This window comes from Bufo bufo, chromosome 7, assembly GCF_905171765.1.
Source record: "Bufo bufo chromosome 7, aBufBuf1.1, whole genome shotgun sequence".
Classification (NCBI taxonomy): domain Eukaryota; kingdom Metazoa; phylum Chordata; class Amphibia; order Anura; family Bufonidae; genus Bufo; species Bufo bufo.
The window spans coordinates 188,824,821-188,849,805 of NC_053395.1; the positions used below are offsets into that span (position 1 = coordinate 188,824,821).

Consider the following 24,985-nt stretch of genomic DNA (forward strand, 5'->3'; position numbering starts at 1 on the left):
TTTCAGTCCACCATTAACAGTTAGTGACCAGCAGGTGGCGGCCACGATCACTCGCTTTGGGAAAGGGAGAATCGATGTTTCGGTTATTGGCTTCTTGTGACTGTGGTCGTCAGTGAAAGTCAGCTCGGCGGTTAGCAGGATTCCTGCCTTGCTCCTGACCTCTGTAAGCTGTAGACTAGAGTGTAAGCTCCGTGGGCCAGACAGCCTTCTATGCCTCTATGTGTTTTCATGTATACCCATCGCACGTTACACCCGGCTTATCTCCAGTAACCGTCTTCGTTCAAAGAAAGTTACGTGTAAGAAATGCAGGGCTTGCAGGATGACGTCATGAACGCGACGTTCTGGGTCACTGTGTTCCAGTGATTGTATTCCCCTCTGTTTTAGGAGAAAAGTGGCGATCATTTGTAAGTGAATCTGAGTTGTATTAGGTAATGGTTATTTTTTTAACTGTGAGAGTTGAATATAGTATTTTGTATTTGTTATCATGTGTGGAATGAGAGGAGCTTATTTTGACAAGCAGATGAAAGACTGTTAAACTAGACCTTCCATCCCTACAATAGGTGCAAAGTGCGACATGTCAAGTCACCCTGTAAAGCACATGTTTTAGCACGACTAGATGCTTGTCGGATCAAAACAAAATCGCGCCCACTGCAACCGTGTCGGAAGCGAGACTGGCCCATAGACTTTCTGTTGAGTCCATCTCACTTTCTGTCCTGCAGTGAGGAGAGAGAGCCATGTGTGACCCTTCTCTCTCCTTGTTCTCACGACCGGGGGGAGCACTCAGACTACCACAGATCAAAACTTTTGATCTGTCACTATGACCTATGAAAAGTTTTTCTAAAACTCATGGCTAAAGTTAGCAAAAGCGTCAGCATAGCACACAACGGTTTTATCAGAATAGATGGGGCCGTTTGCATGACTTTGAATTTCCAACAAAGTGCAGCTCGTGATAGTACATTTTAAATGAAATCATCAACTGGGTCGTACATGAGATGGCCCTGCCCAAGTCTTTCTGGTGTCATTTTTAAGAATCTTGCAGAAAATCTGGGTTATTGCTCATGGCAGCCGGACTCTACCTCCTTTTTCTGAGGTTCTTTGGAAAATGAAAATGTCAAACTGTCTGCCTTAAAGGGAACCTGCCACACGGAACATGGTGAGCTGATATAGCATTCTGTGCGAAAAGATTCAGTAAAACGTGTATTTTATTCATTTAAAGGTTATGTACAGTTTTGGGGGGCAATTTTCTTTTATTTTTATTAGCTCATTGTATTCATTATGAGCTAAAAATAGTTTTTTCATTTGGTCTTTATTAAAAAATATGGAGTCCTTTTTTCTGTTCAGAGCTGAGATGCTCTACTAGCAGGATCAGAATTTTCTGTTTGCTCCGTCAGGCAGGCAGCTGAAGGACTCCTTATCTCTGACCTTTATAGACACTCATCAAAGCTCAATCCTTATCTTACTGATAAGAATGTGGCTTAAATACGTTTTTATTGCCTTTTAGTGGTTTAGAGATAAGGTTTATTAGATGTCTGGCCCAAAGTGAAAGTACCAGTCACATGGTTAGAAAAACAGTTAACCTTTTGTGACAAAACAGCTCAATATTTTTTTTTTAATAAAGACCAATTGAAAAAAAATTGTTTTAGCCCCAAATGAGTAAAATGCAACAATAAAAAAAATTGCCCCCGAAGATGTAAATAGCCTTTAAAGAGAAGAGGTCACTTCTCCTGTTATGTCTGTTTTAGTATCCACTTACATCTCCCATGTAATACCAATTCTGCAGCATCTCTTATGAGTGTATAAAATTTAGGTTTATTGAATCTTTTGCCACAAAACTATGTATCAATCTGCTCAGCTCCTCCTGAACTATAGCCTGCTGCCTGCGGATCAGACACCATGTCCAATGTGACAGGTTCCCTTTTAGATATCTTCTTCCTTACTTTTCCTTTGCATCAGTTTTATACATTTCCCTTATTGTGTGTATTGGGATCTGTTTTAGGGAAGAATGTATGGATGAAACTTGGGCCAGAAATGATCTCAGATCTCATCCTGTATGTTGCTTGGCTCGTAATATGGTCGTGTACTGTGGTCAGTACTAGGTGCTGTGCGGGATTCCTGCCGTGTACGTGACTTGTTTATAACATTTTTATGTTGGTTCTCCATGTTCATGTCATCTTTGTTTGCTGGGGATCATAAAAATCTGTTGTTTTGTAATATAAATATATAATAGCAAAAATGACCTCCTATAAAATCACTTCTAACATAACCCTTTTATTATAGGCGTGCGCAGAAAGGAGGATGAGAAACACGATGCAATCATCTCTATAGATAAGTCTGGCCACCATGCTTCGTTGGAGGAGTCCTTTCCGTTTCTCACTGCGATTGCTTCGGACTCAAACTGTGAAAACGGAACCGTTGTTGGACCAGTTAAAGAAATGCACCACAGAATATCAAGTGTTCCAGCTGCTGGGCATGAACCGATCCGCACTTTCGGTACATCACGTGGGCTACGCAGTCAATCTGCTCTGGTATTTTCAAGAAGGGAAACCGGAAACGTGTAAAACACTTGGCCAAACTCGAGATCACCCAGAATTTATTGCTCTCCGCACATTAGCGCGGGACAACGTTGATCTCCTAGATGATAAAGAACTGGTGGATGTCTTGTACAACCTAATGATGTAGGTGGTTGACGACTACGCTTACTATATGGGACACATTGAGGTTGGATTGTGTTGTGGTGATGCTGCCAAGTTTAAAAGTATCAAACTCCCTCCCCCAATACATTATAATCAGAGAAAAATCCAAGTCACGTTATCAAAGATCTGCTGTGTGAATGCTTTTTGCAGCAGTTATAAAACAGGTCTCGTATCAGAATTATCATCTTCACTCTTTTTTATTTTTTTTATACGAATCTTCAAATTCTCTTCGTAGATGTAAAAGGCACCATACTGGCCGCCACTAGAGGGAGCTGCATAATGCCTTATTATTGAGTTCTTAGGCTCCCTCTAGTGGAATTTGAAGGCAGAAGCAAGTTGTCATATTTTTAGGCTAGGTCTACACGACGACATTTGTCGCGCTACAATTTTTATAATGATAGTCTATGGTGTCGCACTGCAACATGCGGCATGCTTCGACTGCGACGCAACAGTCGCAAAAAATCCAATCGAGGTGGATTTTTCTGCGACTGTTGCGTCGCAGTCGCATGTTGCAGTGTGACACCATAGACTGCCATTATAAAAATTGTCGCGTGACATTGGTGCAACAAAATGTCGCGCGACAAATGTTGCAGTGTAGCTGTGCCCTATCTGTCTCGCGACTTATTGTCGTCGTGTAGACCTAGCCTTAGGCAGGGAATGAAAAAAAACGAAGCTCCACTCGATATAGAGATGAATCGGCACAGAATTTTAAACCTTTTTAGACCCTTTCACTGTCATGGAATTATTGAATACATTTTGAAACCCTCGCTAGTATCTTGGCATCCTGCTGAAACCCGTAATCTTAGCTTTCAAATGACACCAGGCTCGATATTAGGAGCATTATTTGGGGAGCATCATGAAAAGTTTTTCCGCCTGGTGCCATGTATGTGTAATGGGGGGGGAAGGGCGGCGCCAAGTGACATCAGGAAGAATGACCACAGTCTGTTACTGTCATGGCTTGTCCTGTGACCTCGGGGGGGGGGGGACACGGGTATGACCTCAGCCTATGCACATGCACTGCATTAACCCTTTATTTGTTCACCTCAAGGTTTCAGGTGCAGGCGCACGATGCTGTAATACAGCGGCTGGTAGTTGAAGGATGGAGAAGATTAGAAAGGTGAGTTCATTAATGTCTGAAGATTCAAATGCAGAAGTGCTCAGTGATCCTGATACCGCAGCCCGTGACCTTACTGAGTTCGTCCTCTTTTTCACAATAATTTTTTGGGGGTAATTATTTTTTTTTTCAGTCTGAACTAAAGCTGGCTGTCCATTTGAGATAAGTGATGGCTGAATGCTTGGCGGCAGTTTTCCCTGACACCCCTCGCCCAATATACATGCACACCCCTTCTCAGCCAAGTGTGCATGTGTTTTCATTGGGAAAGGGAAGTAAAAGGCTCCCAGACACCTCTGATGGCCATCTTTTCCCCCCCAATATCTGCTGACGTGGAGAGTCAGGAGGCCCCCATACATATTAGACAGTTGACCAGCTTCACCGAAATCAACGGGTTTGGCCTACATGAATCTAATGCGTATGGCCGGGGTAAGCCTTAGGCATGATTTACAGGGCACAAAGGCGATACGGTGTAACATGGGGGTCTGTATCGGACACTGTGTGTTGCTGTACAAAGCTCCATTGGGTGAGAACCCGGGCTTTTAAGGAACTTTCCTCCGTGCATACATTCTGATGGAGCATGCTGTTTTTTTTGTTGTTAGATTAATGTGAAATTGGAGACATAAGAGTTACAGTCAAGGACTCTTTCACTCTTGTGGATCCCTATTGAAGGGGTTTTCTCACTTCAGCAAATTACATTCATAATGTAGAGAAAGTTAAAGGGCATCTATCAGTAGATTTGTACCCATGACACTGGCTGACCTGTTACATGTGCACTTGGCAGCTGAAGACATCTGTGTTGGTCCCATGTTCATATGTGTCCGCATTGCTGAGAAAAATGATGTTTTAATATATGCAAATGAGCCTCTAGGGGCAACGGGGGCGTTGTCATTACACCTAGAGGCTCTGCTCTCTCTGCAGCTGCCACATCGTCTGCACTTTGATTGACAGGGCCAGGCAAATGTTATCACACCAGGCCCTGTCAATCAAAGTGCAGAGTGTGTGGCAGTTGCAGAGAGAGCAGAGCCTCTAGGTGTAATGGTAACGCCCCCGTTGCTCCTAGAGGCTCATTTGCATATATTAAAACTTATTTTTTTCTCCGCAATGCGGGCACATATGAACATGGGACCAACACAGATGCCTTCAGCTGCCCAGTGCACATGTAACAGGTCAGCCAGTGACATAGGGACAAATCTGCTGACAGATGCCCTTTGATATAAGGCACTTACTATTGTTATTATCCATATTGCTTCCTTTGCTGGAGGCTTGATTTCTTTTCCCATCACATTATACACTGCTCGTATACGGCGGTTATGACCACCCTGCAATTCCTCAGCAGTGGCCGTGCGCACTATATGAAAAAATGCCGGCCTCTCTGGTGGCCGGGACCTTAGGAGTGCACATAGGCACGCGTGTGCAGCAGCTCCCGGCCAACTTGTATCTGTGCTGCAGCGGTGGCCATAACCCCTGGATACGAGCAGTGTATAATGTGATGGAAAAATGAATTCAGCCAGCAAAGGAGGCAATATGGACAATCACAATACAGTAGTAAGTGCCTTGTATTAACTTTCTCTACATGATAAATGCCGTGTGCCGAGGTGGGACAACCCCCCTTTAAGGCTGCGTACAAAATGGAGCCGCTGTATGGCTGTATGCAGGGGGTCTCTATTTGCAGAACCATGTTAACAGTTTACCACAGCCTGAAAGGGGTTTCCAAGATATTGAAAGATCTCGGACAAGCCCTCCTGTAGCCTAAAATAAAAAATCATCATATAATCTCCATTCTTTGCGGTGCTGTTCCGGTCCTTCTGCCGCTGCTTGTGTACAAACTGCAGAGGTGACCTTGTAGTCTATGGCATATGACCACTGCAGACAATCACTGTCCTCAGCAGTTTTTACACAGAAGACAGTGATTGGCTGCAGCGGTTACCTGCCGTACACCTGCACGTCACCATGTCAGGATGATAGATACAGGGTTTTACAGAAGGTGAGACGTGTAAATTTGCACTTTGTGATCAGGAATTTTGTCTTTATTTTTTTTGAATGCACAGACTTGATCTTCCAACATTAGCAAAGTTTGCAGTTTGCTTGAAAAAACAAGATCTGACCACTAGTCCGCTTATAGGACACATGGCCAGTGTCGTGGACAGGGATTTGGAAGATGCGGACGATCCTGTGTACGTATACTCACACCTTCATCGCCTTATCCAGTATCAGATAATAAGCAACTTTAATGCTGCAGACTCTGACAGCAAGCACAGATCTTGAAAATGGAGGAAATTGTAAATGAAAGGGGTTATCTAAGACTATAACATGTTCCCCCATATGCTGGGGCCCCTCACATTGAATCTACTTACCTCGCTCCCCACCTCCTGCGCCTCTCCTGGTCCCCGCACCTCTGCTGCTGCTTCTCTCTTTGCCCAGATGAAAACATTTGATGTCGGAGGAAAGGGGGGGGGGGGGGGGGGGTCTGGGGGTCGGATAGCACCCAGTGACGGGCAGCATTGCGGGTGACGCTAGGGAGGCTCGTCCCTGTCACCGCCTGCCATTGGCTGCACCCCCCGACACCAGATGTTTTAATCTGCGCACTGGGAGAAGCTGCAGCGGCGGTGCGGAACCAGGAGCGCCGCAGGGAGCGAAGTAAGTAGATTCAATGTAAGGGGCCCGGGATATGGGGGAGCATTTTAAAGTCTTGGATAACCCCTTTAAGGGATTGGAAGGCAAAGCAAATTAGGAAGTATAGAAAGTTTCTTAGAAACTTTTCATTTTTTTCCATCTACTTGATAAAAGGGTCCTCTACCTTCTGCTTTGAGTGACAGCTATGAAATCCAACCAGCAGACCACTGCAGCGGTCACTCAGCAGAGGCGAGGGGCTGTGGAGCAGCTCCATGCAGAGAGCACTTCACATTGAAGCTCCACCTCCTGAGTACTTCCAGAATCTGCCAGAATAAAACTTCATATTCAAACTCCTCCTGATGACAAAAGCTCCACAAAAAGGTATGTTTGTACTGTCCCTACCTGTTGCTGTCAGCAGTTCAGGATGGTCAAAACTGCTGACAGATCCCATTTTAATCTTAAAGGGTCTTGTTATGATGAAACAACCCTATTTAGGGTCAGGTCTATTTGCAGAGTTTGTAACCTGAGGAAATTCATCCTCCATAGCAAAAAGAATTTCAAATGCAACTTTGGATGTGTACGGAGAAGAGGAAATTACACACATTGCATTTAAAGGGGTATTTCAGTTATATCATTATCCTCTGCCCACAGGATAGGGGAAAACGATTAGATTGGTGGGGGTCCTGCCGCAGATGATGAGAATGGAGGCCCCAAATCTCATGGAGCCCCCCTGAAATGGAAAGAATGGGTGGTCAGAAATGGGTGCGGCTGCTCTATTCATTTTAACGGAAATGAAAGTTCTGGAAATAGCTGAGCGTTGCACTGAGAGCTATTTCGGTAACTCCCACATAAATTAATGAAACAGCAGCGTGCATTTCCGACCACCTGCTCCGTTCATTTCCATGGTGTTTGGGACCCACGTTCTCATGATCGGTGGTAGGACCCCCCACCAATCTAGTAGTTTTCCCCTGTCTTGTGCAAAGGGGAGAACTTGATATCACTGGAACACCCTTTGAAAAGTTCTCTTTAGCTCCACTGTCAGTACAATGTATTTCTGGCCTAACCTTTCTTGTCGATGTCCTCTCTATGATGGTTCTGTCCCATCTTCTGCTCTCCAGAACATTGTCCTGTCTCCTCGTCTGCTTGCAGTCGGTAAGCTCACCGAACCTGCAGGAACGACTGGTCGAAAAGACTGAATCCGTCATCCAGAAATTTGAGCTGTCCGACGTCAGGCATGCGTTCAGGGTGATGAGACTTTTCTATAAATACAAGTTCACCTATGTCTCCCTGCTGGAGAAATACGACAACTTCTTCAAGCAGCACATAGGCACAATGGACGCCAAAGACCTGTCCAGCATTGCTGGGGTGTACAAGCACCTACGACTAAACAATACGGACTTCCCCGTTATGGCCAAGCCACGACTTGTTGAGATGATGAAAATGTGTAATGATCCCGAGACCTTTGTGGATCTGTTTGATGCCTTAAGTAGAATGGTATCTCCTCGTATGAGAGACGGGTAAGTGTCCGAAAAAGCGTGAATGTCCCTCTCTTCCTGCATGCAGCAGACATGTAAACTCTTTCTTCCTCATCAGCCGCTTCCATATTTTATTGACATAGTCATTTATGCTTTGGCATTTGGCCTCTGAAAAAGGAGAGCTGGAATTTAATTGACTGCTATGGGCGTCTTCTCCTCGTCCCTGCGTTTGATTATTTCCACCACCACCAAAATGATGTTGAAAGCATTGAATAAGGGCTCATTCACAGTATCCGTTCCACAATTTGTGGAAACGCGGAACAGGTGCAAACCCATTCATTCCAATGCGGACAATATCGGATCAGTGGATTCCCACTGATCTGATATTGACAACCTATCCTGAGGATAGGTCATCAGTACTAAAATCTCAGACAACCCCATTAAGGGGTTAGAGGGGTTGTCTTGCAGTACAAAAATGTTCATTTTTTTATTTTATTTTTTCCGGGAACAGTGCCACTTTTGTCCATGGCATGTGTCTGGTATTGCAGGTCAGCTCTATTTTAAAGGGGTTGTCCAGGTTCAGAGATGAACCCAGACATATCCCCTTCTGCACCCAGGCAGCCCCTCTGAGATGAGCATCAGAGCATTTCATGGTTTTTCAGCAGATCTGGTGACGTATCTGGTCTCTGCTAGGCGGAGGCTTCCCCGTGACAACGCCGGCCCTAATGGGCAGGCTTTAGTGCTGCCCTAGCCTGGGTCACCGTTAAAGCCCGCCCATTAGTTCCGGTGTTGTCACTGGGAACACCGCTAGGTGGAAGCCGGGTCTGCTGAAAAAGCATGAGATGCTCTGATGCTCATCTCAGAGGGGCTGCCTGGGAGAAGAAGAGGATACAGTGGCGGAAATAATTATTTGACCCCTCACTGATTTTGTAAGTTTGTCCAATGACAAAGAAATGAAAAGTCTCAGAACAGTATCATTTCAATGGTAGGTTTATTGTAACAGTGGCAGATAGCACATCAAAAGGAAAATCGAAAAAATAACTTTAAATAAAAGATAGCAACTGATTTGCATTTCATTGAGTGAAATAAGTATTTGAACCCTCTAACAAAAAAAGACTTAATACTTGGTGGAAAAACCCTTGTTTGCAAGCACAGAGGTCAAACGTTTCTTGTAATTGATGACCAAGTTTGCGCACATTTTAGGAGGAATGTTGGTCCACTCCTCTTTGCAGATCATCTCTAAATCCCTAAGGTTTCGAGGCTGTCTCTGTGCAACTCTGAGCTTGAGCTCCCTCCATAGGTTTTCGATTGGATTAAGGTCCGGAGACTGACTAGGCCACTCCATGACCTTAATGTGCTTCTTCTTGAGCCACTCCTTTGTTGCCTTTGCTGTATGTTTTGGGTCATTGTCGTGCTGGAACACCCATCCACGACCCATTTTCAGTTTCCTGGCAGAGGGAAGGAGGTTGTCGCTCAGGATTTCACGATACATGGCTCCGTCCATTTTCCCGTTTATGCGAATAAGTTGTCCTGTGCCCTTAGCAGAAAAACACCCCCAAAGCAAAATGTTTCCACCCCCATGCTTGACGGTGGGGACGGTGTTTTGGGGGTCATAGGCAGCATTTTTCTTCCTCCAAACACAGCGAGTTGAGTTAATGCCAAAGAGCTCTATTTTGGTCTCATCAGACCACAGCACCTTCTCCCAGTCACTCTCTGAATCATTCAGGTGTTCATTGGCAAACTTCAGACGGGCCTGCACATGTGCCTTCCTGAGCAGGGGGACCTTGCGAGCCCTGCAGGATTTTAATCCATTGCGGTGTAATGTGTTTCCAATGGTTTTCGTGGTGACTGTGGTCCCTGCTAATTTGAGGTCATTAACTAACTCCTCCCGTGTAGTTCTAGGATGCTTTTTCACCTTTCTCAGAACCATTGACACCCCACGAGGTGAGATCTTGCGTGGAGCCCCAGAGCGAGGTCGATTGATGGTCATTTTGTGCTCCTTCCATTTTCGAACAATCGCACCAACAGTTGTCACCTTCTCTCCCAGCTTCTTGCTAATGGTTTTGTAGCCCATTCCAGCCTTGTGCAGGTCTACAATTTTGTCTCTGACATCCTTGGACAGCTCTTTGGTCTTTCCCATGTTGGAGAGTTTGGAGTCTGCTTGATTGATTGATTCTGTGGACAGGTGTCTTTTATACAGGTGACTAGTTAAGACAGGTGTCCTTAATGAGGGTGACTAATTGAGTAGAAGTGTCTAACCACTCTGTGGGAGCCAGAACTCTTAATGGTTGGTAGGGGTTCAAATACTTATTTCACTCAATGAAATGCAAATCAGTTGCTATCTTTTATTTAAAGTTATTTTTTCGATTTTCCTTTTGATGTGCTATCTGCCACTGTTACAATAAACCTACCATTGAAATGATACTGTTCTGAGACTTTTCATTTCTTTGTCATTGGACAAACTTACAAAATCAGTGAGGGGTCAAATAATTATTTCCGCCACTGTATGTCCGAGTCCAGCTCTGAACCTGGACAACCCCTTTAAGTGAATGGGTCTGAGCTGAAATACCAGGTACAGCCGTTGGGCATGAGTGACGCTGAGCAAATCAGAACCATTCTTCCAGTTTCATACATCTCCATTAATTCATTCCAGTACGTAAATGTCTTTATAAAATACAACCAAGGACTTTGTATGGCCCAGCTTCATACTTGTGGATTTCGCTTCCTCCCCCAGACTTGAAGAAAAGCTGCTGGCCTTCACTGATGAGATGAACCTGAGCCATCTACTTGTTGTCCTGAGAGCAATGGTGGAAATGGATTGCACAAATAACGCCCTCATCCAAAAGTAAGATTTCTGGGTATACCGCTGGATAGTCTTTACGTTAACATGTACCTGTTTAATGGCTCCTCATCCCCAAAGTTAGGGTAGGGCTACATGGCGACACTGGTTGCACAACAGCTGTCACGGTCAGGATTGCTGGGACATCGCAGTGTAGATGTGGTCCCGTACAAATGAATAGGGTCGCAGGTGTGCCGCGACCCCTGAATTGCAAAAAAAATCCAAAAGTTGATCTTTTTTTATTTGCGATTTGGGGATTACAGTCAGAGCACCCCTGCAACTCGCCTTGTGATCCCATTCATTTCTATGGGGTCACCTCTGCACTGCGATGGCCCTGCGATCCTGGCCATGACCAGTGTCGCCATGTAGCCATACCCTTATACTTCCATGGCGGTCTTCATGTAGATGGCTTCTTCAGTGTAACCTGAAGCCTGGAAGCGTCTGGACCCCAACTACAATGCATCATTTATACAAGTGGTGTTTTGTTATGGGCCCCCCTTAGCCACCAGGGCCACCTCTGCACCTTCTATAGCTTTGTCCCCGACCACAACAGTGGTTGTAATGTGCTGCCCTGGAACCTGTACAGAAAATAACTCGATAATCATTGTAAATGTCTCCGAAGGTTCCGTCATATAGAGGCGCTTCCAATGTAATGCTATAGTGTGAACGGATTTCATAGACCTTTATTTTTTATTTATTTTTTATTTTTGTTTCTTCTTTAGAATTTGCTCCCTCTTGCAGAAACATTTGGATATCTGCAAACCCACACAACTACTTCACACGACGGAGTCCGTGGTGAATCTGCCACACCAAAATACCAAGCTGCTAAAAGAACTACAAAGGCATCTGCAAAGGTAAGTGACAGTAAATGACACCGTACAATGGCATGTCTGCGGACTGTTGTGCATCGTCTCTGCTGAGCTATCAGCTGTTACCCTATGGTTCTAGAGGATTTATTACGTGGCACACAAAAAAGTGGCATCTCTTACTATTAATGACCAGGCATTTCTGCATCTTACAGGGAGAGCACATTTCTTTCAGTGGGTGCTGTGTAAGGCTCTGTTCGCACGAACGTATCCGTTTTGCGGTCCGTGTGCATCCTGCATTTTCCAGGAGCCCTGTTCTAGAGAGATGCATGTTCTTGTCTGCAAAACAGACAAGAATAGGGCATGTTCTATTATTATTTGCCGAACAGCAACCGTCTGGTGCCTGCATTTTTGTGGACGGGTCCACGTGCGAACCACAGAAAATACAGTCGCGTATAAGGCCTAACACTTCTATTTCTCTGTGGGGGCACTGTACAGAAATTGAACACTTGCTGACAGGTTTCTTACTGTGGAAGGGTTTACAGCCTTGGGACACTCATCGATCGGGAAATCTTCTGACGTCATGTCTGGAATGCACTAAATATTTATTAATTTAATAAATTAATACTTATTTATTACATTATTATTTTTATTTTTTTATTCCCCTGCAGGAACCTAATTGCAAGCTTTATACCATCTGAAGTGGCCAGAATGGCCAAGGCACTTTCTCTCTTGAACCTCAACCAAGTGGATGAAGCTGTCCTTTCTAAAATAGATGCTATAATCCAGCAGTGCAACTTGCCAAGCCTGGAAAAGATAGCCGTCCTACTTATGCAGTTGTCAAAAACACCTCGTTCCTTTGGGAACCACCATAAAACCTACAGGGAACTCCTCCAAAAACTGAAGAGCTGTGCCCTGGAGAGACTCCAGCAGGTGGACAGCCTTGATCTCTTGCTAGACGAAATAATGCAGATCAAGAGCCGGCAGTGGATGAATGGAGAACTGGCCGAGGGAGTGCTGGACACCTGCCAGCGCTTACTGCATGAGGTCACCTGGAGGAACGTCACAAAACTTTCTATTTGTTTAATGCAGATGAACGTTGCTCGAGCGCCATTTCTACACACCATTGCTGCAGTGACCATGGAGGATATTACAAAGGTATTACAGGAAGGGACCCCCCCCCCCCCACCCTATAGTATCCATGTAGAAAGGGGTCGCCATTGTGAGGCAATTCATTCAAATGCTCTTTTAATGCTCTTAACTGCTTTTTGATGTGCATCTGCTTTCTCCTAGATTCATCCTTCCTGTATCCTTATAGTTCTCCGTCCTTTTGCTTTCCTGAATTATGAGCCACCTCAGGGTAGAGAGTTTTTTAACATATGCTTACAACATGTAATGGAGCGTAAAGGTAGGTGTCTTCGTCATATTGTGCTATGGTCAGCAGGTCAATCCTTAAAGGGATTATCGAATGTCTAAAACATGCCCCCCCCCCCCCCAATGCCCGGGCTCTTTATATAGATTATACTTACCCCGCTCCTCAGCACCCACGTTGCTCCTGATCCCTGCACGACTGCCGCTGCATCTCCCCGTCGCGCAGATCAAAATCTCCGGCCATGGGGGGGGGGAGCAGCCAATAGCAGGTCGCAACGTTACCGGTGACGCTAGGGAGGCTCATCTACTTCGCAGCCTGCTGTTGGCTGCTTCCTGGATGTTTTGATCCGCGCGACAGGGAGATGCAGGGAGCGGTGTAAGTATAATCTATATGAGGGGCCCAGGCATTGGGGGGGCATGTTTTAGACATTGGATAACCCCTTTAAAGGGGTATTCCAATCTTATAAATTGATACTATATCACTAGGATAAGCCATCACAATGATCGGAGATCAGTGTGGTTCCAACCTGCCGGCTCCCCACAATTCGGAGAATGAAGGGGCTGCAATGCTTTAAACACTGCGTCCCCTTCACAGCAGTATTCTCGGTCACCAGACCGCGCAGAGAACTGTAACTGGTCCCATTCACATGAATCAGGCTGTGCTTCGGTTCCCAGTACACCAGGTGGCCGCAGTGCCACAGCGGAGGGGGAACACAATGAATGGCCGCATCCTCTGTGTTTTCAGGATTGGTAAAACAAGGTCAGATTCTCAGGAATTATAAAGTGATGGAACATAAATGCAAACTGTTTAAAAGCTATGTCCTACGTACAAACCAGTATCACAAATGCTTCTAAAATGAAGCAACTTTGCAATAGTTATTTATGAAAAAGGTCCTATTTTTGTTTTCTGCAGACCTAGTAACCTTAGTAATCATGAAGGGGTCTGAAATTCACATTGTAGGTGCATTCCCACTCTGAGAGACAGAATAAAAATAAAAAAAATCAGGAAATCACATTGTATGATTTTTAAAGATTTTATTTGTCTTGCTCTGCTGAACAGAAGTATTTGAACACCTGAGAAACAGCAAGAATTCTGGCTCTCAAAGACCTGTTACTGTGCCTTTGAAAAGTCCACCTCTACTCCACTCATTAATCTAACTTAGTAGCACCTGTCTGAGCTCTTTAAAGGCCCCTGTCCACCCCACAGTCAGACGCCAACTACTACCATGGGCAAGACCAAAGAGCTGTCAAAAGACACCAGAGACTAAATTGTGGAAACTCCGCAAGGCTGGAAAGGGCTACGGGGCAATTGCCAAGCAGCTTGGTGAAAATAGATCAACCGTTGGAGCAATTGTTAGAAAATGGAAGAGGCTAAAGATGACTGTCAGTCTTCCTCGGACTGGGGCTCCATGCAAGATCTCACCTTGTGGGGTATCACTAATGATAAGAGAGCTGGTCAATGACATGAAGAGAGCTGGGACCACAGTTTCAAAGGTCACTGTCGGTAGAACACACGCCGTCATGGTTTCAAATCATGCATTGCACTGAAGGTTCCCCTGCTCAAGTCATCTGAAGTTTGCCAATGACCATCTGGATGATCCAGAGGAGGCATGGGAGAAAGCCATGTGGTCAGATGAGATCAAAGTAGAACTTTTTGGTCTAAACTTCAATCGTCGTGTTTGGAGGAAAAAGAAGGATGAGTTGCATCCCAAGAACACCATCCCTACTGTGAAGCATGGGGGTGGTAACATCATGCTTTGGGGGTGCTTTTCTGCAAAGGGGACAGGGCGACTGCACTGTATTAAGGAGAGGATGAATGGGGCCATTTATTGTGAGATTTTGAGCAACAACCTCCTTCCCTCAGTCAGAGCATTGAAGATGGGTCGTGGCTGGGTCTTCCAACATGACAACGACCCGAAAAAACACAGCCAGGATAACCAAGGAGTGGCTCCGTAAGAAGCATGTCAAGGTTCTGGAGTGGCCTAGCCAGTCTCCAGACCTAAATCCAAACGAAAATCTTTAGAGGAATCTGAAACTTAATGAAGCCCAGCGATAGCCCCGAAACCTGAAAGATCTGGAGAAGATCTGTGTGGAGGAGTGGGCCAAAATCCCTGTTGCAGTGTGTGCAAACCTGGTCAAGAACTACAGGAAACGTTTGACCTCTGCAAACAAAGGCTTCTGTACAAAATATTAACACTGATTTTCTCAGGTGTTCAAATACTTCTGTTCAGCAGTGCAAGACAAATAAATTTAAAAATCATACAATGTGATTTCCTGAATTCTTTTTCTAAGTGGGAGAACTTGCAAAATCGCAGGGTGTTCAAATACGTGTGTTCCTCACTGGTATATGCCTCCATGGAAAGAGACAAACCCTGTTTAAAGAAGGTATTGAATCCAGCGTGCAATAAAATCTTCATCATTTATTTCCACGTGTTAAAATCTAGGTAAAAAGGGATTCAAATAAGCTCTTAACAAGCCTCTAATGCCACCAGATATAAGGCAGCTATCCTATAAGTCAGGGATATCCAACCTGCGGCCCTCCAAACTACAACTCCCAGCATGCTTGGACAGCTATCAGCCTACAGCAGAGCATGGTGGGAGTTGTAGTTTAACAACAGCTGGAGAGCCGCAGGTTGAGCATCCCTGCTTTAAGTCAATGTTCAACCCTTTAAAAAGTCCTTGAGACATGAGTCGGATATTAAATAAGCCAGCATCTCATCTGCAGACAGCTGTTTCAGGGTGATTGCCCCTCGTCAGTGCAGAGCAGAGAGTACTGGCTTAAAGAGGACCTTTCACCAGTCCTGACATAATCATGTAAATAGGGGCTGTGTAGGGCATACTGAAGGTATGTTATAACGCTTACTATGTTTCCTATGCGCTGCTCCGTTCCCCCGCTGTGCCCCCCGTTCTGGTTTTCCGCCTGGTATGTAAATTCATACCATCGGAACAGGGAGGAGGAGACGGCCCTGTTTCTTAAGGGGCATCCCCTTCTCCCTGGTTGTGACGCTCTCCGCTGCGATTGGGCATCTCACAGACAGGGAGAAGATGGAAGAGTATGACTGCACAGTAGACAGGAGGACACTTACATTTTAAATATCCATCCAGTTATAGGATTAGAGGATTGCAGGATTCATTTGGACTCAGTACAGTATGTAGAAATAGGTCTGCATACATAGAAGACAAACACAGTCCTGTCTAGATCCATGATCCATGTTCTGGTCCTGCAGTCATGTCTTACCCCCGTCCCCTCTTATGCTGTCTGCTGGTTTGTAGGACGAAAAGGAAAATGGAACATGATAATATTGTTCTAATATAACTTCAGGATTAGACTACAGAGGTTGGTTTGTAGTCTGTGACCATGCAGATACATGGGCCTGAGTTTGAGCTGTGTACACAAAACGGTAGGGTATTTTTCATCAGGATTTGGCAGAGTTGCTTAATCTTAATTTTTTCTCAGATTGGAGCAATGAAATAAACTGTTGGTTGCAGATATCCTTTAGGGCCTCATGCACACGGCCGTTGTTTTGGTCCGCATCCGAGCCGCAGTTTTGGCGGCTCGGATGCAGACCCTTTCACTTAAATGGGGCCGCAAAAGATGCAGACAGCACTCCGTGTGCTGTCCGCATCCGTTGCTCCGTTTCATGGCCCCGCAAAAAAAAACAAAATAACATGTCCTATTCTTGTCCGCGATTTGCGGACAAGAATAGGCAGTTATATTAAAGGCTGTCCGTGCCGTTCCGCAAATTGCGGGACGCCATCCGTGTTTTGCGGACCGCAAAAAACTGAATGGTTGTGTGCATGTAGCCTTAGGCAGGGTTCCTCAACTCCAGTCCTCAGGGTCCACCTGCCGGTCATGTTTTCAGGATTTCCTTAGTATTGAGCAGGTGATATAATTAGTGTCAGTGCATCAGGACTTACCACAGGTGTTCTGTGGGATATTATCAGGTCATGACGGTAGGTGGGCCCTGAGGACTGGAGGAGCACTGCTTTAAGGTGCCTCCTACTAAAGTTAGAGCTTCACTTGTACTTTATTATTTGAATTATATCTTTGTCTTTTTTTTATTTATTTTTTATAGATTCTTTGAGTCCTTCGTGCTTGATTCAGATCTGTTACAGTTTTGCTTTGGTAAAACAGTTTCCGAAGGAATTAATAAATGCTGTATTCGACATCAAATTCTTACGCCAGCTAGATGCCCAGTTGGCATGTAAGTTCGCTCCTTTTTTGGTTATTCTTATGGCTTTTTGTCATTGTGTAGGATCTGTAAAGTAGTTTTAAATATCAAGTGATTTACAGATGGTAAAGGTCCACTATAAGCAAGGAAAATCTCTGACATTGCCTTTGGAACCTATTAAAATGTATTTAATGAACTATTAGCCTCTATGGTTTTGTAGTCACTATACAGGCTGCAGGGAAGTCACTGGGAATATGGTGTCGTTTGTGACCAAGCAGGAGTGTGTTCAAGGGAGAGAGTAGACTTTGGATTGCAGATTCCTATATAGGGGTATTCCAGTAATGTCATCCCCCAGCCACAGGGAGAGTCGGATAATGCCATGAACCTCTAGATCCCAGTGGACTATCATGGGATTCGGCTGGCACAACTGTTTGTCTGGCCCAAAGGCGGCATTTCTGCTGTTAAATAGCCGGATCCCTGTGGGATCTCATTATAGTAAAAGGGGATCTGGTGGTTCATGGCATTATACGGCTATGCTGGATACAGTGAACTCCGGCAGGCCGCTCCTCTGCCGGAACAGCCTGCTGGATTTCTTAGCGTTGATGTGAACCTAGCATTCCTTAGGCGTTACTAGTGTTTTGAAAGTTACAGAAGGGAAGGCTGCAAAAAACACTGTAAAAGTTTTTGTTTCGTTAATTATTATATTTTTTTTTAGTAACAATAACTTTGCAGAAAAATTTAACTTTTATAGTAAAAATTCAGTTTTTTTTACCTTAAAGAGGACCTTCCACTGATCCTGACATTGTGAACTAAGTATACAGACATGGAGAGCGAGCGGCGCCCGGGGATCTCACTGCACTTACTATTATCCCTGGGCGCCGCTCCGTTCTCCCGCTATGCCCTCCGATATCTTCGGTCACTAAGTTATGGTAGGCGGAGTCTGCCCTTGTTCTGCTGTAGCGCTGGCCAATCGCATTGCAGAGCTCACAGCCTGGGAGAAAAAAACCTCCCAGGCTGTGAGCTCTGCGGGCTGACTCCGCCTACCATAACTTAGTGACCGAAATCTCCGCCTACCATAACTTAGTGACCGAAGATACCGGAGGGCATAGCGGGAGAACGGAGCGGCGCCCAGGGATAATAGTAAGTGCAGTGAGATCCCCGGGCGCCGCTCTCCATGTCTGTATACTTAGTTCACAATGTCAGGATCAGTGAAAGGTCCTCTTTAACTTTTAAAATTAAAGATTATTTTACAGGTCTTGGTGGGATTTGAACCCCAGACCGTCTGTAACAGTAAACAGCTGCTTTACTCACTATTGTATATAAACGTTTTGCTATGAACATGGAATTTGTTTATGCCCAATGGTATTACTGTTTTCTTCACATTCATAAAAGTGAATAAATAGTTAGCTTTTTAAGCAAAGAAAATCATGTCTATACAATAGAGCAGTGTTATAGACTAGTGGAAAGTTTATTGCCTGCTATAAGGAAGGCCTGGGATTCAAATCCCTCCAAGACCTGAGGAAAATTTTTGTTTTAAAAGTAGTGGCAGAAAAATAGAATTTTTACTTCCCAGCTTTTTTCTTTTATGGTAAAAGTTACATTTCTCTACAACGTTAATGTTACAAAATATTAGTAATAACAACAGAGCAAACAGCATTACAATCAATGTGTCTTTGTAACATACTATTAGGCATCACAAAACAGTATTTGGTATCCAGTCATAATAATAGCTCGGACATTATAATGAACATATTATTTAGGGTGACTGGTAGATAGCATAAATAAAAATGCTGCATTTTTTTCCTTCTTTTTGCTCATAACAAAAGTTGATAAAAATTTTAATCCTACTGATGTGTATGGCAAAATGGCCTGATGCAAAGAATAAAATAAAAAAAAGTTATGGCGTCTAAAACGCAGCTCTTAAATGTGCCCCATAGTCTTAGCCTTGATTCAGGTGCATGTTGCAAATGACTGATCCCATCCATACTGTATAATGTTTCAGCTTTTCCGCACGCTCAGAGCATGAGTTTACGGTATTATCTTATGGAACTGAATCGTGCGGTTTGCATTGAGCACCCAGAATATCAGGTTCCATGGTTCCATGATCCATACTGTCAGCACCTGAAGAGGAAAGGTAAGAGGCAGATTTCTGTTCTTCTCTGAAGCCACATGTCTGCATGGCATTTATTATTTACTGCAACACCGCTGCCAAAAAGTACAATTGTATCGGCTTGTTATAAGATATATAACAAATTTATAACAAAGCCGGTCACATATGTATTGCAGCAAACAGAGGGGATAAATGTTTCCACTGGGAAACACTTTGGAAATTGTGTAATTGTCACAAGGTCATCAGTCCCTTTTTTACCTTAGAAAATAACAAGTTGCTTAATGACAGCGATTTTTGTATTTCTTTCATATGTTTGTGCAACCGCAGATTTTGGTATCTGAATCCTATCTCTTTTAGTATTTCAATCTTTAGGAACTGTTATATATTAACATCTGCATGGAGTTTGTATGTTCTCCCCGTGTTTGTGTGGGTTTCCTACGGGTTCTCCGGTTTCCTCCCAGACTCCATAGACATAGGGAGCTTAGATTGTGAGCCCCATTGGGGACAGTTGGATGCTAATGTCTGTAAAGCGCTGTGGAATATGTCAGCGCTATGTAAGTGCATAAAATAAATAAATATTAACATGTCCGTGTTCTAGAGATCAATGATCTATGCTACGCATTTTGTCCAAAAGGTTTTGACCCTTTCTTTTTGTATTTTGTGGTGTTCTCACCGCTTTTGAAAGAATAGATGTGCCCTAGGGCCTAGATTGTGTTGGAGAACCTAGGGCCTAGATTGTGTTGGTAAAAGAATGACTTAAAATTGACTAGGAAGCCTTTCAAAATGGAAATCTAATATCCTGTAATAATAATATGCAATTTAATTCTACAGAAGTGACTTCCGTGAACCTGCTGCTTCAGGAATTGCTAGAAGAGATTTTAGGAGGAAAACATTATACAAAGGTCTCCGTAACAGCCCCGTACGGTTATTCCATAGGTAAGACATGCGTAAACAGGCTAACATCCTAGTATTTTACATAATAACCAATCACAGATGCCATTAGAAAAATACGTACACAGTGTTGAACTTATATAAACACCAAGGCAGGGGATGCACTTGCATTACAAAATGTTTTTGTCACGTATTAACAGCCTATTCTGTATGTAAAATAAATAAATAAGAAAAACAAACAAGTGAATGGTTTTCTGGATATAATGTTTTAAAGTCACTCCATGTATTCTACTTTCTTTCCTAGTTTTTGAACTTCCTTTGTTTGCACTGTTAGCATAGCAGACAGTCTCGCTTAAAGGGGGTTGTCCCATATAAAATATACAGTTTTGAAACCAAAAGCTGGATCTGAATACTTTTGTAATTGGATGTAATTAAAAATTTAGTATAAAATAAAATGTATCTGTATCCTTTTTCTTTGTCCAGCTCACTGAGAAGGCCGCACATGCTCAGTTTCATCCTTGAACTGCCTTCTGAGCTGTGATAGGGAGAGCTGATACACGCCCCCTTAGCTGTGATAGGGAGAGCTGAGACACGCCCCCTTAGCTGTGATAGGGAGAGCTGAGACACGCCCCCTGAGCTGCAGCAGAAAAGACACTCCCCTGAGCTCTCAGCTTGATATAAATCTAGCAGAGCAATGAATGGGGAGATCTCTGGATCCATGTGAGGTACATGGCTGGTTCTAGCTCTGTTAGAAAGAGATTGTCATGTATTATATGATGTCTGATTTTCACGTTTTACTTTAGTCATGGGATAGCTCGTTTAAAAGGGTATTCCCATCTCAGACAATGGGGGCATATCGCTAGGATATGCCCCTATTGTCTGATAGGTGCGGGTCCCAGCAGTATAACGAGAACGGAGAGCTGGGAGAGCTGTGGCTGGAGGACCCCAGATTTTCGGGGGTCCGTCCACCACCAAGCGCTGCTCCCATAGAAGTGAATGGGAGCATACCTCGCATGCGCGGCCCAGTCTCCCATTCATTTCTATGCGGCCGACGGAAATAGCGGAGCCAGCGTTCGTCTATTTTCGGTGGCCCCATAGAAATCAATGGAGGGCGGCTGCGCATGCGCAGTGCGCCCTCCTTCACTTGCGGGGCCCCGTTCTCGATATAGGTGCGGGTCCCACCGCTATCAGCATTGTCTGAGATGGGACATCCCCTTTAATAAAGGCCCTTTTACATGGGTTGATGATTGTTGATCAGATCAAAGCATCCTTGATGTTGCACCCAAAACCTTTGTTTCTATGCAGCGGATTGGCCTATGTAAACAGGAACCTGCTGCCCAGAAACAAGGAATCTGTGTGGAGACGAGCGGTTGCAGTAGCCATGCAGCTCTTACCTGCACGCATGATCAGGCAATTATTGGGAACGGCCTGGTCGTTCAGGTCTGTGTAAAGGGGCCTTAACTCTGTCATGCCATCAAGAGAACAACAGAGCTGTCATACTGTTATCCCCAATTTTCTATCTTCTATTTTCTATCTCCTGTTATCACGAGGATTACCTTGCAGATAATGTCTTCCCCAAACAGCAGCAGTAAACTGACAATAGATTTCCTGTCTATATAGGAGGTTTAATCATTTGTGCTGGCGGCTACAGAAGGACAATATTTTGTATTTAATTTTCAATAGTATAGAACTGTTGGGACAACCCCTTTAAGCTCAGTAGCCTGCAGAATTGTGAATGCAGCTGTGGAGAATTATCATCAGGTTCAGAATGTTTTATAAATATTTGTTTCCTCAGATTTTGAATTCACGTTGGACAAGGACAAAGAGCCGATTCCATACCCGGAGCAGGACGATGTCTATGAAGGAACTCAGAGGTCAATATCTATTTCTCCAGTACTCTCTGTACTGCCATGTACATGGTCTATACCAGTTCCTTATGGTCTGTCAAGATCTCTGCTTGCTGTCATTCAGCAGAAACTTATATTGTTTACACATTGCAGTATACGGTATGCGTATCAGTGCCGACCTGTGTGTCCATCACTGATTTGTATCCACTGGAGGCATACAATGAAGGTTCCTATTGATTGATGGCAAGCAGAGAATTTACAAAAGCGAGGAAGTGAATCCAGAAAGTATTTTTCAACAATTGTATATAATTTATTTAGTGAAACCAGAATACCCCTCTTCACTGTGAAGGGAGGTAGACATTCTGTTTCAATGCACCTGTTATTTCTATTACATTTAAAAGGCAAATCTGATTTTCTGTGTTCATTTCTAGGAGTAAATTCATGAGTTTGCTCGTTAATGCTAATTTCCCCGTTTTGTATTACAGATTTGCTGTGGAATTGCTTAGCCCCAAGGCCTTCTGCCAAAATACACATTTAAAAGGACAATTTGCAATGAAGAAAAGGCATTTGGAGATATTAGGATACCACGTCATTCAGGTACATTGGAGCGTATTTTGTGATTGATCACGGGGGACACATCGCTGCGCTGTGTGGCTGGGGGGGTCTGCCTGTTGACAGCGTGCAGTGGAAGACTTCCTAAAGCTAAGAAGATAATGATTGAGATTGTGGTGATTGTCAATTCTGAGTACGACACAGACAGTCTAAAGTAGAATGAGCGTCTACTCAACATAACAACTATCACTGAAAAAAGCAAACTAAAGAAACAACACATCCTCAATAAGTATCTGATCGGTGGTGGTCCTACTGCTGGGACCCCCACTGCTTACACAAATGGGTGTCTCGTGAATCCAGCAGCGGTAGCACGTCTGCTGACGCTCCATTCGACTTTATGGGACTGCTGAAGACAGCCGAGTACAGCACATAGAGTTTAAAAGGGTTGTCCAACCTTTAGAATGCCTCCCAAAATGCCCGGGCCCATCACACAGGTTATACTTGCCTTGCTCCCCGGCACCCACATCGCTTCTGATCCCTGCATGGCCGCCGCTGCATCTATGCTAGGGAGGCTCGTTCCCGTTGCAGCTTGCTATTGGCTGCTCCCCCCATCGCTGGATGTTTTGATCCGCGTGATGGGGAGATGCAGCAGCGGCCGTGCGGGCATCAGAAGCGACGCGGGTGTCGGGGAACAGGGTAAGTATAACCTGTGTGAGGGGCTGGGCATTTTGGAGGGCATTATAGGGGTTGTATAACCCCTTTTATTGAAGCATCAGCAGATGTGCACGACGGCCGCTGGATTCAAATTGAACACAGGCCACTGTTTTTGTGATTGGCAAGGGTCCCAGCAGTTGCACCCACACCAGACACCTATTCCCTACTTTGGGGAATATGCAGTGTTGCCACTGCCTGTGGTGACCCTGGGTAGTCTAAGAGCACTGGAATTATTATTGGAATTTGGGAACTACTGCTTCAGTTCAATGCTGCTTGGGTTATTGGTGCAGCAGGCTCAGAGAGGGTTAACGGATACTCTGCTCACAGGTCCTCCATCATCCCGATGCTGCCTCGGCCTCCACTGGTCTCTATTTTCTGGTCCTGTCTCGCCCCACAGGAAATGCTTGCTTAGCCAATTACTGGCCGTACTAGTGATTGGCTGAGCAGGCATTTCCTCTGCGTCGGGACAGGACCAGGAACTAGAGACCATTGGGGGCCCAGAGAGCATTGGAACGGCAGAGGACCTGTGAGCTATCAGTTAATCCAGGGATGCTCAACCTGCGGCCCTCCAGCTGCTGCAAAACTACAACTCCCAGCTGTAGGCTGTTCAGGCATGCTGGGAGTTGTAGATTTGTAACAGCTGGAGGGCCACAGGTTGGGCATCCCTGAATTAATCCATTCTGAGCCTGCTGCCACCAATAACCCAGGCGGCATTGGAACTGAAGTGGTGGTGAGGGGAGTATCTCTTCTTTTTTAACCCACTCTGAGCCCCCCGCCACCATTTTTCTTCTGGCTGTATAACCTCATTAAAGGGGTTCTGCAGTTTTTTTTAAACTGATGATCTATCCTCTGGATAGATCATCAGCATCTGATCGGCGCGGGGTCCGACACCCGGGACTCCTGCCGATCAGATGTTTGAGAAGGCAGCGGCGCCGCAGCCTTCGCGCTGTTTACCGCAGGCCCAGTGACGTCACGACTAGTATCAATGGCCTGGGCGGGGCTAAGCTCTGTTAACTTGAATGGAGCTTAGCCGCGCCCAGGCCAGTGATACTAGTCGTGACGTCACTGGGTCTGCGGTAAACAGCGAGAAGACCACAGCACTACTGCCAGCACCGCTGCCTTCTCAAACAGCTGATCGGCGGGGGTCCCGGGTGTCGGACCCCCGCCGATCAGATGCTGATGATCTATCCAGAGGATAGATCATCAGTTTAAAAAAACTGCAGAACCCCTTTAACTACAAAAAAAATCAGTGAACAATTGGCTGCTAACAAGACTGTATGCAGATATACATTTTCAGCTTGCCAATAAATGTCATAAATTGGTTTTAATATGAGATTTTATTTGTCTTACAGATACCCAGCTATGAATGGAAATCACTGACTGTGTCAGAAAGAAAGAACCAGATACAGTATCTCAGGAAGAAGATTTTTGCCAATCACTGACCTGTACCGTATATTTTATTGTCATGTAACAAAAAAGATAAAATATTTTATTACATATTATTGTAGTGTTCTTTATGATGATTCAACACATCTTTTCCAGACAAATCGCTTTTACTCTTAGTAACTTGGAATCACTAGGGAGACTTTCGGACCCTGCGATGAATAATTTGTTAGCCGCTAAGCAGTGGTAAGAAAATATTTCAGCCATTGCCTTGTAACAGAAGTTGTGGCTTGTGAGCAACCACGATGGGATTGTATTTCTACAGATTCGGTGCCGGCAGCTCTTCATGTCGCATCTGCCAGGAGAGCAAGGTGGCAGCACAGGGATGGTAGACCTTACTTCTGG

The 24,985-nt window shown here is 44.6% G+C and overlaps 1 protein-coding gene across 4 annotated transcripts; it reads left to right on the forward strand.

Moving 5' to 3' along the window:
* Positions 1 to 105: 105 nt before the first annotated feature.
* On the forward strand, positions 106 to 24,692 carry LOC121007660 (FAST kinase domain-containing protein 1, mitochondrial-like). 4 transcript variants are annotated; one of them, XM_040439756.1, is made up of 15 exons: positions 106 to 163; positions 2,278 to 2,675; positions 3,742 to 3,810; positions 5,856 to 5,981; positions 7,539 to 7,937; positions 10,630 to 10,740; positions 11,457 to 11,588; positions 12,212 to 12,698; positions 12,834 to 12,948; positions 16,988 to 17,116; positions 19,086 to 19,217; positions 20,025 to 20,129; positions 21,880 to 21,958; positions 22,417 to 22,528; positions 24,550 to 24,692. In XM_040439756.1, exons 2-15 carry the CDS (start codon positions 2,341 to 2,343, stop codon positions 24,637 to 24,639), a joined length of 2,421 nt encoding a protein of 806 aa, XP_040295690.1. In that variant the 5' UTR covers positions 106 to 163; positions 2,278 to 2,340; the 3' UTR covers positions 24,640 to 24,692. The 4 variants fall into 4 exon arrangements, with proteins under 4 accessions (XP_040295690.1, XP_040295691.1, XP_040295688.1 ...); XM_040439757.1 differs by having other exon boundaries at positions 108 to 177; XM_040439754.1 differs by having other exon boundaries at positions 114 to 428.
* Positions 24,693 to 24,985: the final 293 nt, after the last annotated feature.

Excerpts from the sequence above, each read along its gene's own strand:
- LOC121007660 (XM_040439756.1), top strand. The coding sequence starts at position 2,341 with ATGCTTCGTTGGAGGAGTCCTTTCCGTTTCTCACTGCGATTGCTTCGG. Across the intron at positions 12,699-12,833 it reads CCATGGAGGATATTACAAAG|ATTCATCCTTCCTGTATCCT; the intron begins GTATTACAGGAA and ends GCTTTCTCCTAG. Across the intron at positions 22,529-24,549 it reads TAGGATACCACGTCATTCAG|ATACCCAGCTATGAATGGAA; the intron begins GTACATTGGAGC and ends TTTGTCTTACAG.